The sequence below is a fragment of the Trachurus trachurus genome, assembly GCF_905171665.1.
Source record: "Trachurus trachurus genome assembly, chromosome: 16".
Taxonomy (NCBI): Eukaryota; Metazoa; Chordata; class Actinopteri; order Carangiformes; family Carangidae; genus Trachurus; species Trachurus trachurus.
In genome coordinates, this window is record NC_139902.1 from 12,895,378 (window position 1) to 12,911,089 (window position 15,712).

Genomic DNA, 15,712 nt, shown 5'->3' on the forward strand with positions numbered 1-15,712 from the left:
GGGGGCACTGAACATGGACTGAACCATTGTAGCCCACAAGGGGTACCACGGATGAACGTCTCCGTACCTTTTACAGTATATGTCCCATATTTATAGTATAGTTTGTGCATCATCTAACTCAATCATTTTCCATTGACCATCTGATTTTTCACAGCTTACATTACCGATACATTGTAATGAAGTAACAGGAGTTATAAAGGACATAAAATAAAGTCAAAAACTCAGTTTTCTGGTCAGAACCAAATATTTTTATTGAAAATTTTGATACATCAGGAAGTTATCACACTCCCCAGATGACATCCTTCTTAATCCTCCTCCTCGTCATCAGCTCCTCCAGCTCCAGCCTGGCCCTTCTTGGCGTTCTTTCTCTTGACGCGGCCTGGGCGTCCACCGCCGTATGGAGACCTCAGGGAGAAGTCAATGTGTTTCTGGCTGTCCAGGCGAACCACGAAGGAGGGGATGTTCACCACCTGCTTGCGCACACTGCCAAGATACAGAGAGATAATCACTTTAGAAAGACATTCACATTCTTAAAAATGATTTTACATGTTCTGCACATTGACTTTTACAAAAAAATCTGAGTGAAATACAAGAGTCAAAGTGATAATAGACAGACTCTTGGGCTAGGTCCAATAGTTTATAGCAGGCTTCATTGACGAGGAATTCGTGACACCACAGAAAATCTGAATGTGTATAGCTTAAATCATCAGCCTGAGTGTATTCAGTACATCACAATAGAAGAGCACAATTGCCCGAGGTACAATCCCCCGTACCTTACCTGACAGCCACAACACCGAGGTGTTCACAGCCTGAGCCCTCAGCGGCAGGATTGGCTCTGGGCAATGTCTATTGACAAGGTATACGGCTTTGATACCGAATTGACCTTGCTGAAATTTCTAACTCAGCGGAGAGCGTTACAAGTTGGTGGTCCTCTGATGGAACAGGAAGCATTGACAGTTCGTCATGAGTCCCTCAGAAGACTTAATACCCTTTAAGACATTTGATAACCAGAACCCTTCTTACCGAATGTGCCTCTGGCGGATAAGGACACGGGCATGGTGGATGCTCTTGGCAAGTCCAAGTTTGAAGACCTGCGTCTGCAGCCTCCTCTCCAAGAAGTCTTCAACCTTCAGACCCAGGATGTAATCGAGCTTCATCTTACCCTCGTCCAGCACACCGATCCTCACCAGACGCCTGAGCAAAGCATTACCTGCAAAACCACACGGCAGCATTTACTTACACCTCCAAACATACAGGTAGAGTCACTGTAGATGGTATTTAATATGGCTATTGGCCTCATTGACGAGGAATTCTTGACACCATGGAAAGGTCTGACAAGTTGATAATTAAATCATTGGCCAACACAGTGGACAGTGATAAGGGTGCAACGGTGATGTAACCCCATGTGTTTACCTTCAAACAGACGCTTGGGGTCCTTCTCGTCAAGAGTCAGCAGCTCTCTGGCAGCTTTACGGATCTTAGCCAGGGTGAACTTGACCCTCCACACCTCACGCTTGTTCCTCAGTCCATACTCGCCTTGAAGGAAGAACAGAGTAAGTTTAGTGTGGTCCCAGTCACAACAAGATACCTATATATCCAATAGCGAATATGCAGCAGAGGGTTTGTGCAAATTCATTTAAATAAAAGATGTTATGTTACAAAGTGCTGGTGGTAATAAAATCTCAGCATACCAATGAGTTTCAACTCCTGGTCGAGACGGGACTTCTCGAAGGGGCGGCGGGGGGTGACATATGTCTTGCGACAAACCCAACTCCTGGCAACGGGCATGGCGGCTTAGAAGTGCCTGTAATGTAACAGACAGGACATCAGACATTAGGTTAGTCAACAGTGTAAATATGAGAAAACTCAGTGTCAAGCTTAAGAAATATATCTTGGTGATAATGGAACAGTCTTATAGCCTAAGGATATTGCCTGAGTGATCAAAAAAAATGTCAATCTTGCAATTGCAGCTGTATTACTTCTAACGTTACAAGAATATGACAAACTAGTTTCAATTAAAACAAACATATGCCCTTACAACTCTGAAGCGTGTATGACAGTAGCATTTTAGTTTATTATTCCATCAAATTAACTCGCATAAAACCATAACTTAAGGTTTAATTCATTACAGGAATATGAGTTGTAATAACCCGCAGAAATCCCATTCACATGTCTGTTCCCCACAGCTAAGTGTCAGCGAAACATTCAACTTAGCAGTCGTGAGTCAAGTAAAGCCGGTGATTTTATCAGCTACCTCCACAAAACTAGCATAAATGGCCATGTCAACGTTTAACTCTTCCATATACACGATAAAAATCATACAACTATGCGTTTGCTTCACGCATTTAATCAGCCCAACGACTAGGCCGCAGCTGCACCGCACCACGTTGTCCTGTGTAGCGAGCTATCGTTAGCTTAGCTTCTCTCCGGCAACCCTTTACAAAGCGCTACGGAGGCCACACGGAGACAAACTCACCACTACAGCACAATAACATTTTATTTTAGCTGAAGTTTTGTACACTAAATGTTCATATATCCTGCTAATTTGTTGTCAAGTATCATAAGGCGGCAGCTCGTACCTGTCTCGCTCAGGCTCGCGCAGTAAAGAGGACGATGAAGGAAGTTCCGTTTCATTTATAGCGTCGACGCTCAGACTACATTTCCCATCATGCCTCTCTGCGCCGGAACGGAAGCGGGAACGTTCGACACGTCGCCCTCTGTTGGTAAAACGGAAAACAACAACATCTGCTGCGCTAGCTTGAATTGTGTGTGTGTGTGTGTGTGTGTGTGTGTGTGTGTGTGTGTGTGTGTGTGTGTGTGTGTGTGTGTGTGTGTGTGTGTGTGTGTGTGTGTGTGTGTGTGTGTGTGTGTGTGTGTGTGTGTTCATTCCTACTGCCTACAGACAAGTGAGTATAACCTATCATAAATGTGATTAATATCGTCACGTAGCCTTCATGAAAAAAAGCAGCAGACTGACAGCTGTTAGGCCAAATCTCAAATGACCTAGTTTGAGTTCAGGAAACTCTTCCACTGAGCCGCAGTTGAATAGTCTGGTATTGTACAAAAATGTGTAACAAGCTGTGAGACATCTTGCACGACCAAGTGTGTGAGAGTGAGGGTGTTAAGGTGGTAAACTCAGGGAGAAGGACATGGGCGACTATTTATATAACTCTGAAATGGGACCCTGAGCATGTGTTTCTGTCTGTCAGGCTGCATGATCAACTGATGGACACACACAGGCTCACTTGCTTTCTCTTTCACTGCTCCATATCCTGTCTTTTCCTGACAGGACACTGGTTGTCTTGTGGACTTTCCTTGTTATTTTCTTGTGTAACTCAGCTGCAAGGTTAAACAGAGACCTAACCTTCTTTTCCATTCGCCCTCTTGGATCTTTTCATTTCTCTTGTTGGGATTTTCTTTCTTTTTTCTTTCCCCACCTGATTGCCTGCTCTCCTGTGTGCATATCAATCCATCATTTTCCCCCTGCTTTCCTTTCCCACCATCTACTGTTCCCTGTCTCCTTGTGCGTGGGTTTTGGGCTATGCTCTCCTCACCTACTGTGATTCTCCAGCCTTATGGACTGCCTGTCTACCCACAGACAACCACATGCTACCCCAGCATAGTTCAGGTAAAAACTCTCCTTCATTTGATCAGTAAGCTCTTGCCTTGTCTTCGCCAGCCTGCATTGTTATACAAGTCCAGCCTTTCCGCCACATGGGAGCTTTGCAGTTTTAGTCTAAGGTGACCCAGGATCCAGTGGTATACACTTAATGACATTATATCAGTACAAATCTGAATTAAATCTATAGTTTATTGAATTTTGAGCTTCAACTGACAGTTATTGATAAATCTGCAGCATCTGTCAATTAGTTGGTTCCTAAAATGTCAGAATTTTGAATCCATGTTGACATGTCAAAGATTAACAAAACCACACGACCCAAATATAATCCGTTTATTATTACAAAACATCCAGAAAATGAGCAAATAGTCACATATAAGAAGATGAAACCAATTAGATTTTGGCATTCTGCTAAAACACACACACATAGACTTACAGACTGTCAGTGTTGCCAGTATCTATCAGTACTATCAATGCATCTCCATTGAGGAGGACAGCATTTAATCAGAATAACAAATAAACAGAGCCTCATTTCCTTGAATCAGTGAGTCACAACTTCTATTTAATTTAGTTTATGATGCATTACTGAATGACTCAATGTCTCACACACAGGGGTGACTGGAGGAATCACAAATCAAAGAGGCCCGAGTGAAGTAGGCTACACTGATTGTGAAAGATATTTTTTATTTTATTCCAAGAACATGTGAGGGGTTATCTTTAGTCCACACAGGTCCCCGTGTGTGTGTGTTTGTGTGTGTCTAAGTGTCCCTGACATACCATCAATGCCACAATGCATCTGGTATCTCTCTACCGTGCCTCTGTGCTTCACACCGGCCGTATTTTTAGCCTTCCTCTCCTGAGCAGATAATCACGAGCGGAGATTCTGTCATCTATCTTGTTTTTCTGCTGTCAACTCTACTTAATATAGGTGTTAAACCTACTTCTTGTGGCCTTACCTTTAATTAATATTTAATTATTAATGTATTAACTGAATGTAAAAAAAAATATCAACAACAACTCAATCATGGATTTTGCCATCAGGACAAAAAATATTTCTCCAAAATGCAATGGCACAATAAGATTCATCTTGTAATTAAAGTTACCTTCCTGAAACCTTGTTTGTGCTTTCAGTGAAGTACAGTCAGTTGTGGTTCTGGGGATGGAGGGAAATGATTTGTATGATTGACACTGTTTTATTTTAGAGAAGTCTGTCCTGTTTCTTTATTATTGAGGGATAGATGGAAAATTGAATATTCAGTTTCATTTAACAAGCTACGTGTTGCTAGCACTTGTAACTTGGCCGGCACTAAAAGGCCACATCTGCAGTCAGTGTCGTCTGTGTGTAAATCCTGTGGCAGCTGTCCCAGCAGGCACCTGGCTCAGAGCTGTTGACCCCTGACCACGAGCTGACAGCTGAGGAGGGAGACGAGAGAAAGAGGGAACAAATGGCAATCAAAAAAAGCCTGCAAGGAAGAGAAGGGGACACCGTGTCTGTGTGACGCCTGCTGACACCGTGATACAGTCTGTGGGAAAACAAAGTGAGACAGCAGGGCCGAGAGTGACATCTAACAGGCCGCGTTATCTTCACCACCCCACACTTAAAAAAAAAAAATCTATGGCAGGGTTGACATAGTCAGATATTGGTTGTTTCTGGAGATAAATGAGAGATAATACAGCCGAAAGTTAGCGTCAGAGACATTTCCCAGAGTGATAGTTAAGTTTAGGATAGTTAAGCCAACGAGTGACTAAACTAAGACCTGATGGTGTTTGGAGTCGCGGCCTCAGAATGTGTTGTTATGCTGAACACTGAATTAGAAAAGATGACAACATTCAACCAGACCACAAACATTTCTGCTGCCATCAAATGTTACAACCACGCAGTTGCAGTGCAGTTAGTTTCATCACTTGGTTCCTCATTTTAGTGGTGACACACAGGCCCTTAAACACACACAGTGGCTGCATTACATTACAAACAGCCTCATTTCTTATATGAAAGATACAAGACAAATGCTGCTTCCCCCGTTCTCCTTCTTCTTCTTTTTCTTCTTCCTCTGCTTCTTCTCAGATCACAACAAACTCTAATTTCAGAAATGTATGGATTTAGGAACGACGTGGTCTGTGGTCTGCATCGTTTCCAGCATTGTTGTTGTTGTTGTTGTTGTTGTTGTTGTATAGAAAACGGTCTCCTCCTTTCCCTCTATTGTTTACCAGCGTCTGCGTATCTCTGATGTTTCACACCTCTGAAGTTCAACAGCTGATAGACAGATATGTGAGACATTAGGAGACGACACAGGACAGAGTTTTAATTACAACAGATCCCTCTAAATCCTAAAGCTGGCTGACAAACTTGTAGCATTTTGCTTGGTAAGGAACACGGAGCTTCACTAAACCCTTGTGAAGAAGGAAATATTGATACTGCAGCGGAAAAACACCCCATGAAGATTAGAACCGCACCAATACATTGGTGAATGTATCGGCATATGTGTTGTCCGACGCAAAAAACAAAAAATAGTGATTGAGATTGCAGTAAAGGTTCCCCAAAATATGTTTCCTGTTAGTTTCAGTTAGGTCATTATGGGATCTTTTCTTTCTTGATAAAATTACTGTGATCGAAATGTTAAGTGTTTTAAGCATAATTTCAGTCGTCTCCAACACTGGATTTCCAAGAGCTGTAAGTTTCTTTACAGGCTTCAAACTTCTCATTTTGGATAATGTCAAAAATAGGTAACGTTGATATCTCAATAAGATACTTTTTTTTTCATAGTCCCTGGAAGTGGAACCTGGAAACTTTACCAAACAACAGCTGCACTTTATGAGATTATTTACATTGCGTGTAACGTCTCAATCTATAAAGTGACACACAGATAAATGTACCAGGGCAAAAATGGTAAATTGCACAAAACTGCAAGATACACAAGATGTCAACTAAGTGTATGCAGTGTAAGACTGATGTCATGGGAATGAAACATTGTTTGGAAAAAAAAGTCTGCAGAACGTAAAAAACCATGTATGCCTATCAAACACGGTATTCTTAGAGGCGACCTTTAGTGTGATATACTGTCCTGCAACTGGAGGAGCATTTACATTCGTAAATATCTCATCTGGGGGGAAGAGCTGTCTGTAATCTGGGGTGTGTGTGTGTGTGTGTGTGTGTGTGTGTGTGTGTGTGTGTGTGTGTGTGTGTGTGTGTGTGTGTGTGTGTGTGTGTGTGTGTGTGTGTGTGTGTGTGTGTGTGTGTGTGTGTGTGTGTGTGTGTGTAAAGTGAAGGCAGGGTGGGTGGAGGGAACGGGGTGACTGACAGTTACAGATGACCACAGCTGGTGAAGCCTCCTGGTCCCTTTTGCTCTGGCAAATCGTTTGATTTGATTGGTGGCTGAGTAGAACTTATGGTGCGGTGGGCGGGTGGTCAGCTGGCATTAAAACATGCGGCAGTTGTTGGAAAGTGTGTCAGAGATCGAGGAATGCGGTAAAGGGGTAAGACAATGCTTTTACATCTTAACTGGGTGATTCACGTGTATTGAGGCTGGACAGGATGGCATCCATTTAGATCTGGTCCTGTGTGCACTGACATATTTCTCTGCTTTACTGTCCTGCTGCTGCTTTCTGGAAGGAACTGAAGTTTTGTTTACAGTGTTACAACAGTTTTTTACTCAGTTGAAAAATAACCTGATTTGAGTAAAATGAGTGTGTTAGTCCTACAATACTTTGATCTTGCTCTTGTTCTTTTCCATATTTCATGTATGAAATGACAAAATGGTGCAAAAATACCTGTCACAGTTTCCCACAGTTCTTTTCTTCAGCTTTCTAAAACTGAAAATGTCCTCTTACTCACATATGAAACTGAGTAAAGCAACCCTTGTAGACAAAGATAGAGCCTGGGAATGTCTGTAAATTGTTCTTAATGCATGCCCAACTATTAATTATTAATCAGAATTGCTGCCATATCCTGTTAATGGACTACTTGTTTCAGCTCAAGCTGCTCTTTTAATTGTAGCATTTGTCATAGAAGTTCAGTTTAATGGCTGAGATTAATGAGCAGATGCACTATTCTGAGAGGAAATCCAGTCATTCAACATTATCCTTCCATTGGTTGGAGTAGCTACTACTCACACAAAAAAAAGATCAGATGTTCAGATTTTTAGTTCAGGTAAAGCAGCAAGAAGCACTGGATCCTAAAATTACAACTCAGGATCATCTAATTATCTTTTAAACCTCACAATCCAAGTCTGTAAAAAAAAAAGAAAAAAAGCCCAGTCTGAGAAAAGATATTTTTTGGCTCACACCTCACTCCAGACCGCTTCCCTCAGAGCAACATATGATGACACTGACACCAGTTTCTGCTGGGTGAGTTGTAGTGTTAGGTGATCCTCATGTGTACAGTCAGTGGTGTGGTGTGGTGTGGTGTGGCCTTTTACTGTAACTTTGTGGCACAGTTTGTGTTAAAAGAGCAGAGCAGCTCCAACAGCAACAACACCTGGTGGTTAAGTTTGTTTACACATCTCACACCAGATATGCTCCCCTCCCCTCCCCTCTCTCTCTCTCTCTCTCAGGGCGGCCCCTCCCAGGAGGCCGGTCCTGGCAGCAGTGACCCCTCCCTGCCCCAGGTCTACGCCCCGCCTCCCTCGTACCCCCCGCCAGGTCAAGGACCGCCAACATCTGCGGGCAGGCTGCCACCTCTTGACTTCTCTGCACACGCCACCTCAGAGTACCCCGAACATGCCCAGCTCAGAGTCTACCAGGGCCCGCAGCACGACGGGACGGAGGCTCTGACATCCGGCACCACGGTAAGAACAGTCTGTGAACTTGTTTGTGGAATTCACATCACGACAAGAACTTTGTGTCCCAATAAAACCTGATCTTCAGGAAGTTAATATGACAAGAAGCCGATCCGTGGCAGGTAGTCCTTCCTTATGTCCTATCAGAGGAGCGTGGGCCAGATAGAGTTTCCTTCTATATTTAGAGCCCCACCTCCACTGTGATGTCCATGTATGGGAATGCCACTCAGTCTCAGAGCAGCAAAGTGTGTGTGTGGGGGCAGCTGAGAGGGGATTTGTTCTTGAAAATAAATCCTCACTTTTCCGTCTCCCTCGTGTCTTATTTAGCTTTAATCTGATTCCAAAATTAAACCTGTGTTGATATTGTGGAGTGTATGAATCATGTTATGTCATGGTTTAGTGGTTCTTTCTTTTTCAGAAAACATCTTTTATAATGTGTATCAAGGGCTTTAATGGATGACAGTGGAGAATTAATGTGCAGCATATAAAGTCACTAACTGTGATGGATGTTAACTTCAACACAAAGTTTATGTAGGCTACAGTATGTTTATCACACTTTAAGTATGAAGCCATTGTTGTCTCTTAATTGTGTTTAGGAAATCTGACAGTGCAGTGAGAGTATTTGATGTGGTGGGAAATAACTAAAAACATTCACTTGAGAACTGTACTGAAGTATTGTGCTCCATTTTTTCGGTACAAAATGCATGAACTCCTCTACAACACAGAGAGGAAATGTACTTTTTACTCCACTGCATTTATCTGTGATAATTTTCTGATTTTGTATCAGAAAATATGTATAATCATTAAAAATATGTAATAATTTAATGGATGAACTACACAATTTGCAATGGATGAGGGTGAATTATTATTGCTTTGGAAGGTATTTCCTTGGATGACAGTTAACGTTACTCCAGGCATGAAAACATCCAGAGGTGTTTAGTCTGGTCTGTGTGGCAGGTCGGCTCATCTCTCTACCTCCTCTCATAAATGGTGTTTTGTGGCCCCATCTATATATTTTATTACTAGAGCCCCTGACATACACGGGTCCGTGCTGATTTTCGGGGAAAGTTGTGACGTCGCCATGGAGGGAGGGGGTGTAAGGGGGAGGCTGACCAGATGACCCCCTTTCCCCCTCTGAAATATCACTCAGGTCCAGAAACACAAATCTGCATCGTGACATGACACCACTGCCCAACTCAACCCTCCTCTCTTCCTGTCTCCCACCCCGCCACCCCCCCCTCCACTCTAGCTTGTGTCTGTGTGGTGTGTATGCGGGTGGATGTGGTGGTCTGCTGTCTACTGTAATTAGCCGCGGCCGCCCGGCCAGTGTGCTGTAACACAGCGGCCTGTGTGCGTTTATGTGTTTGTGAAACGCCTCCCCCTGTGTGAACATGTCTCTACCCCTTTTCTGTCCATCCCTACTTATCAGTTATGCCCCTTGACAAATGACCTTTAACCTTTGGCAGAAAAGCAGCACCGTGACCCCCCCCAGACTGACCCTTGTGGAACGATCTCTACCCCCTTTTGCCACACCCCCCCACCTCCCACCCCCATCCATCACCCTCTTCCTTTTCAAGCTTTTTGCCGCACCCTCTTTGCCTTGTTTATTTTGGTTTTTATTTAATTTTTCACCGCTGCACTGAGGCCTTTCCCACTGTTGATCTGCCTCTTGGTACTAGAATGCTAATACTCAAGTCTTGGAACTGCAATTATTATATTCATCAGAGTTTACATTTTCACACATCGGCACATTTTCCAGTAAAAATTGCTTTTTAAATTCTTTTTTTCCCCTCTCTTTCTCTCACTGCTGAAGCTCACTGTACTTTTTTTTTTTTTTTGCCTTCCTTGCAGATCTTTTCATTCTCACGTTTTTGTTTGGATTCATTCTTTTCTCTTAAAAATATACTTAACTTTGTTTTTGTTTTTTTGCAATGGTTAATAATGCTGGTTGACCAACACATTCATGCACATACGTACCTGTACATACGCACACACTAGCATCGTGGTGCATTGTGGGATAGTGAATGTTTTGGTGTTGGCACATTAGTCTTTCTGCATGAGGCAGTTTTATTATATTTCATAGGTTATTACAACTACTTAGATAATATGAGTGCTTAAGACTTGAAGCCTTTCTGGTTTTTCAGGGGAACTTTAACTTTAACTCTCTTTGCCACAGCTGCAGTGAGCATATTATGTAGCTTTAGCACCACATATATAATCTTTATTGGTAGTTGAGTTCAGTGCATTAGCCTTTAAAAACTCTCCTACAGGCATGTATTTAAAGACGCCTCACTAAAATGGAGCCTTTTCACGCCTCCTCACCTTTGCCTGAGAAGGATCACTGGTTGCTGAATGCTCTTTGAACTTTGGTTTGGATCACTTGACTTTATGAAAATGATCTTTGCCTAATGACATGTGATGCTTACGCTGAACTGGATTTTTTACACAAGCGGTGAAACTGTGAAAGATGTTGCCAAATTTGTCAAATTCACTTATTATTTTCTCCCCTTTTCTTTCTTTGCTTTTCTACTGATGCCCTCTCCCCATTTTTCTTCATATCCATCTCATCCCATTCACACTCTTTCCATCTTTTGTTCTCCATCTTTCTGTTTTTGTTTGTTCCTTCACGTCCTCCTCCTTCTCGTCCACTCCTCCTCTGTCCTCGTGCTCACATCCTCTCCTCCTCCTCCTCCTCCTCCTCCTCCTCCTCCTCCTCCTCCTCGTCCTCCTCTTGTTTCATACTTTTTCACGGTCAGGAGGAGGCTTTGGCTCCTGTGACCTCTGACCCACAGTCCCTGAGTGTGTCGGTGTCATCAGGGGGCGGGGCAGGAAGTGGAAGTGATGAAGAGGGGTCAGGTAAGGCCCAGCCAAAACGCCTCCATGTCTCCAACATCCCGTTCCGCTTCAGAGACCCAGACCTCCGCCAGATGTTTGGGGTATGAACTACAAATAAGATGTTACTCCAACTAGCCTCTTGTGTCTCCATTTAATCCCGTTATCCTGACATAAATCCATGTGACCCTTGCAGCAATTTGGAAAGATCCTCGATGTAGAAATTATCTTCAATGAGCGGGGGTCTAAGGTGAGTATCACAGACACGTCATCAGAGTGGAAACCAGCATGACGATCAAAAAGAGCAAAACAAAATTAACAATATCACCACACAAACCTGCAGGGCTTTGGATTCGTCACCTTTGAGAGCGCCGCCGAGGCTGACCGGGCACGGGAAAAGCTGAATGGGACGATCGTGGAAGGGAGAAAGATTGAAGTGAGGATTTCCCACAACACATAGGTGTCCATGTTAACATCCACCATGATCATCTTTTATCAAAGCTTTGTTTCCCCTTGTTCTTTTTCTTCACAGGTGAATAATGCAACTGCAAGAGTAGTGACTAAGAAGCCCCAGACACCGCTGGTGAATGGTGACATTTCAAGTAAGGAAAACCATCATTCCTTACTGCAGATTTTACATATGAGGGCTGAGGGATTCTGGGAAGTTTTTTTTGTAGTTCCTCATCACAACTGTTTCTTTTTCTTTCTGTGCAGCTTCTGGATGGAAAATCAATCCAGTCATGGGAGCGATGTATGCACCTGAGCTCTACACAGGTAAATACACGTCTTTATATATTATTGTTATGAAGCCATCAACACTGTTCAGTTCACCCTTACTAATTCAATGCTTTTTGTTCCTCCCTGTTTCTTCAGTGGCCAGTTTCCCATACCCTGTTGCGACTCCCACCCTGGCCTACCGGGGCTCTGCTCTGCGTGGACGAGGTCGAGCCGTCTACAACACGATTCGCTCTGCTGCGGCCACGCCTGCCGCTATGCCTGCCTACCCTGGGTGAGAGTCTGCATCCATATATACTACCTAGTGCCCGGTCAGTATTCATTCACTGCAAAGCATCTGAGTATCATTTTGACTCGTTTTTCACAGGGTTGTGTATCAGGATGGTCTGTACGGAGCAGAAGTCTATGTAAGTATCTGCACTCTGTCACAGTGTTGTTTTGAAACCTGTTGGTGCCGTGCTCATCTGACTTTATTGTTTCCATTCAGGGCGGCTACCCAGCAGCTTATAGAGTGGCTCAATCAGCATCTGCTGCCACAGCAACCTACAGTGATGGGTAGGCACTCAGTCAATGACTTTCCCTGTTTATTATTTGCTATTAGTTTAGCCTTTGCTGATATATAATGTCAGCCACATATCAGTGTGATAATATTCTTGAGGCATTATACACCAGAGAGCACGGATAAGTTCAGCTGACTAAAGGGTTATTCTGGTCACAAATCTTAAAAAAACGAATTTACAAACTAAAATTTCATGTTATGTGTTTATTAAACAACAAAAAGGGAAATATCATTACCAGATGACTCCTAGATAGTTTTACTGACTAGCTTAATTTCTAATTTCACTGGTGATTTGGCACTTTTCAGATGAAAATCACTGTTTTCCTAAAATACAGATGCTTTTGATTCATATTCTCTTGCAGCATTTTCCTTTGTTAAACTTAAGCAGATGCAGATGCTACCGTACTGTTGTAAAGTAACCGTTTGTTGCTTAGAAAAGATACCGGAGTCTATATAAAGCCTTTGCACGTTTCTCGCATGCAGCATTTAACAGCACATATTTAACAGTCTGACTTCGCTATAAGTGCAGGCAGGCAGGCCACCACTTCCAACACCTCTTTGACAACAAAACCAAGAAAAGACAGCAAACGTTTAACAGCGGAGGCAGAAAGAAGAGAAGTGTCTCTGGGAATCTGGCAATTTAAATTTGATCTGTTGGAATTATTGCTGTTGTTATTATGTTATCAAAATGTGACCATTTATAGCCAAATAAAAATGTATGCATTTTTTTGTATTTATGTGTTTCCTGTTGGATTAGTGTTGTATTGCTGGTATTTGGACTCAAGTTCTCAGCCTCTGTTGTGTCCTGGCTGTGGCCTTGGTGCTATCGTGACATTCACATCTGCTTCTGACTCTTTTTTCTTTTCTTTGTCTTTTTTTTTTTGGCCCAGATACGGACGGGTTTACGCCACAGCTGCCGACCCCTATCACCACTCAGTCGGACCAACAACAACATATGGAGTTGGTACTATGGTGAGTTGAGTCAAAACATACGCAGCCACCGTTGACAGCCACGTTTGTTGCATGTGCGCTGACACCTGCTGTCCCGCGTCTGTCACCAGGCCAGTTTGTACAGAGGAGGATACAACCGCTTCACCCCGTACTGAGCCGGCCAGCGAGGGGCGGAGGTTAAATCGTCTCTCTCGAACTCTGGGATTGGCTGATCTGTGGATGCTGCAGGACAGGTTATGAGATCTGCGATTTTGGAAATGATTTTTACCTCCTGTCTCCATCACAACCTCTCCTCGAGAGACTAAACAGACTGAAGCTGTAAATACTGTAGGACCCATTTGCTGTCCGTTCTACTGAAGAATACATATGTAATATATTCAGGCAGTTGCTTAAAGCCTTTAACAGAGATTGTTTTCTGATTTTCAAGAGTATTAATGTGGGCTAACAGTACACAAAGGGTAGCTGGTGAAAAATACTGTGAGAAAGATTTTTTTGTGGTTTTTTTTTTGTTTTTGTGATTCATATCTGGGACTTTTTCAAGTTTTCACGGGTCAAACTGTACAAAAAGGAATCTTTTGTACAATGTTCAATGGCTTATTTTCAGTGACAGATGCGTTGTATTTACTAAACTTGTGTTTGAGTGTGTTGGTGTGTATGTATGTGTGTGTGTGTGTGTGTGTGTGTGTGTGTGTGTGTGTGTGTGAGAGAGTGAGAGAGAGCATATGAGTGAGGTAATGCATCAATATTGCACCCAGAGACAGCTGTGACACTGGAATCATAATTACAAACATAGGGGCTAATGTTTATCTGAATGTAGTTGGAATTTCATTTGTGCGTGTGTTTTCTTTTTTGCCTGTTCTAACAATCTACCTCTCATACAATTTTTAGCTTTTCATACAGCTGTCATTATTGATCCTGTATGGTTTTCTGTATCTTTTAAGTCTGCACAGCTTTCTTCTCCTGTCCCTAAATCCTAACAAATACACTAGTTTCTGTTTCTGTAGATCAGTTCCTCACTACCTGACGAGCCTGGCGCCTGTTTTCAGCGCTCTCTTTTATTATCAGAGTTTTGATTGATTTCACTGAGCTGCTTTAAACCCTGTTTTACTCAAACAGGTAAGCACGGTTAAGACGCAGCCTCTTTGCTGCTGGCTTTACTATACGAACTGGAGGATTACAGGCCGTGCTTGAACGCCCCAGCTCAATATTTATAATTTAAATGATTCAGCTGTCAGTGCAGAATAACAGCTCACACATCAGTGTGCAAGAACGTAGTGGTCTTCTTCTGCTCTATTCTTCTAATGATGCTTTATTTCACCCTTTGCTGTCACCCTATCTTTCTTCATCCAGACCTGCTGAACAACCTGACGTGTTGATCATTTCTTCTTGGCCTTGTCTTTGTTTCTGTCACACCTCTTTGCTACTGAGCTTGACGTTTACCTCTGAATAAAACTGTTTTCTCTCTTTTCTTTTCCTCTGTCCTTTATTGGGTTTGCTCATTTTCCAATCTGTCTTCTTTTCTTCTTTTTCTCAATTCTGAATTGGGATTAACCACCCATAGAATTACAACTATTTTTTAGAGATTTATATATATTAAAAAAAATACTATCTAGATCACTACATTGATCCTATCTCTGTGTAGAAGTTGAAACACCGTCTTTCCTTGTAGTTCTTACTCTGTTTCCCACTCTTGCCTCTCTTTCACTTTTAGTGCAGTTTCCTACCTCACGGCCTCCATTCTTCAATGCAGATATTTTTCTTCCTTCTCTGTGTGAAATATACCTTTAGTCTATCTTCTTCTTCTAGTTTACTTCACCTGCGACTTTTTCTTCTTTTTAGTAGTTTGACCTGCTTATTGTATATTTTTAATATTTCAGCTGTTTCCCAAGCATCTTTCCTCTCTATCTTTGTTTTTGACTTTCTCTCTTTTTGCATGATGCTTTCTGCCTCTCCTGCTTCTGAGTGTTATGTAGGTTTGGCTGTATTTTCTTATTCTTAGTATCTCTTAGGCAGTTTCCTCTCCTCCTTCCTATCCTCTGTGTATATGGCAATACTATACTAGTCTAAATTCTTCTAACTAAAAAGCTTCTTTGAACTATTTTCCTTTACTTTCTCCTTTCAACTAAACTGAGTTCAGTCCAGTTTTTTCCTTATTCCTACTGATTGCATGTTGCTTTTGTATTTTACCATTTTCTCTACATATTTTCTTTTCTGCAGTATCCTCTACCATTTTCCTTTCAT

General features: G+C 42.4%; 2 protein-coding genes across 5 annotated transcripts; one reads left to right on the forward strand and one right to left on the reverse strand.

Annotated features, from left to right (window-relative positions):
* Positions 1-225: 225 nt before the first annotated feature.
* Positions 226-2,760, reverse strand: rps9 (ribosomal protein S9). Of its 2 annotated transcripts, none has more exons than XM_083990206.1 (5): positions 2,580-2,751; positions 1,692-1,804; positions 1,414-1,536; positions 1,024-1,210; positions 226-483 (listed from the first exon to the last, which is right to left on the reverse strand). In XM_083990206.1, exons 2-5 carry the CDS (start codon positions 1,786-1,788, stop codon positions 306-308), a joined length of 585 nt encoding a protein of 194 aa, XP_083846332.1. In that variant the 5' UTR covers positions 1,789-1,804; positions 2,580-2,751; the 3' UTR covers positions 226-305. The 2 variants fall into 2 exon arrangements, with proteins under 2 accessions (XP_083846332.1, XP_083846333.1); XM_083990207.1 differs by lacking the exon at positions 226-483 and adding an exon at positions 719-932 and having other exon boundaries at positions 2,580-2,760.
* A 358-nt stretch (positions 2,761-3,118) lies between these two features.
* rbfox1l (RNA binding fox-1 homolog 1, like) lies at positions 3,119-14,940 on the forward strand. Of its 3 annotated transcripts, none has more exons than XM_083990048.1 (12): positions 3,197-3,628; positions 8,170-8,403; positions 11,151-11,330; positions 11,423-11,476; positions 11,570-11,662; positions 11,759-11,828; positions 11,941-12,000; positions 12,100-12,235; positions 12,329-12,368; positions 12,449-12,516; positions 13,411-13,492; positions 13,582-14,940. In XM_083990048.1, the coding sequence occupies exons 1-12, from the start codon at positions 3,542-3,544 to the stop codon at positions 13,624-13,626; spliced, it is 1,149 nt and encodes a 382-aa protein (XP_083846174.1). In that variant the 5' UTR covers positions 3,197-3,541; the 3' UTR covers positions 13,627-14,940. The 3 variants fall into 3 exon arrangements, with proteins under 3 accessions (XP_083846173.1, XP_083846174.1, XP_083846175.1); XM_083990049.1 differs by lacking the exon at positions 3,197-3,628 and adding an exon at positions 6,987-7,093; XM_083990047.1 differs by having other exon boundaries at positions 3,119-3,628; positions 11,941-12,235.
* Positions 14,941-15,712: the final 772 nt, after the last annotated feature.

Excerpts from the sequence above, each read along its gene's own strand:
- rbfox1l (XM_083990047.1), top strand. The coding sequence starts at position 3,542 with ATGCTCTCCTCACCTACTGTGATTCTCCAGCCTTATGGACTGCCTGTC. Across the intron at positions 8,404-11,150 it reads CTCTGACATCCGGCACCACG|GAGGAGGCTTTGGCTCCTGT; the intron begins GTAAGAACAGTC and ends TTTCACGGTCAG. Across the intron at positions 12,517-13,410 it reads ACAGCAACCTACAGTGATGG|ATACGGACGGGTTTACGCCA; the intron begins GTAGGCACTCAG and ends TTTTTGGCCCAG.
- rps9 (XM_083990206.1), bottom strand. The coding sequence starts at position 1,788 with ATGCCCGTTGCCAGGAGTTGGGTTTGTCGCAAGACATATGTCACCCCC. Across the intron at positions 1,211-1,413 it reads CCCCAAGCGTCTGTTTGAAG|GTAATGCTTTGCTCAGGCGT; the intron begins GTAAACACATGG and ends GTGGTTTTGCAG. Across the intron at positions 484-1,023 it reads ATCCGCCAGAGGCACATTCG|TGTGCGCAAGCAGGTGGTGA; the intron begins GTAAGAAGGGTT and ends GTATCTTGGCAG.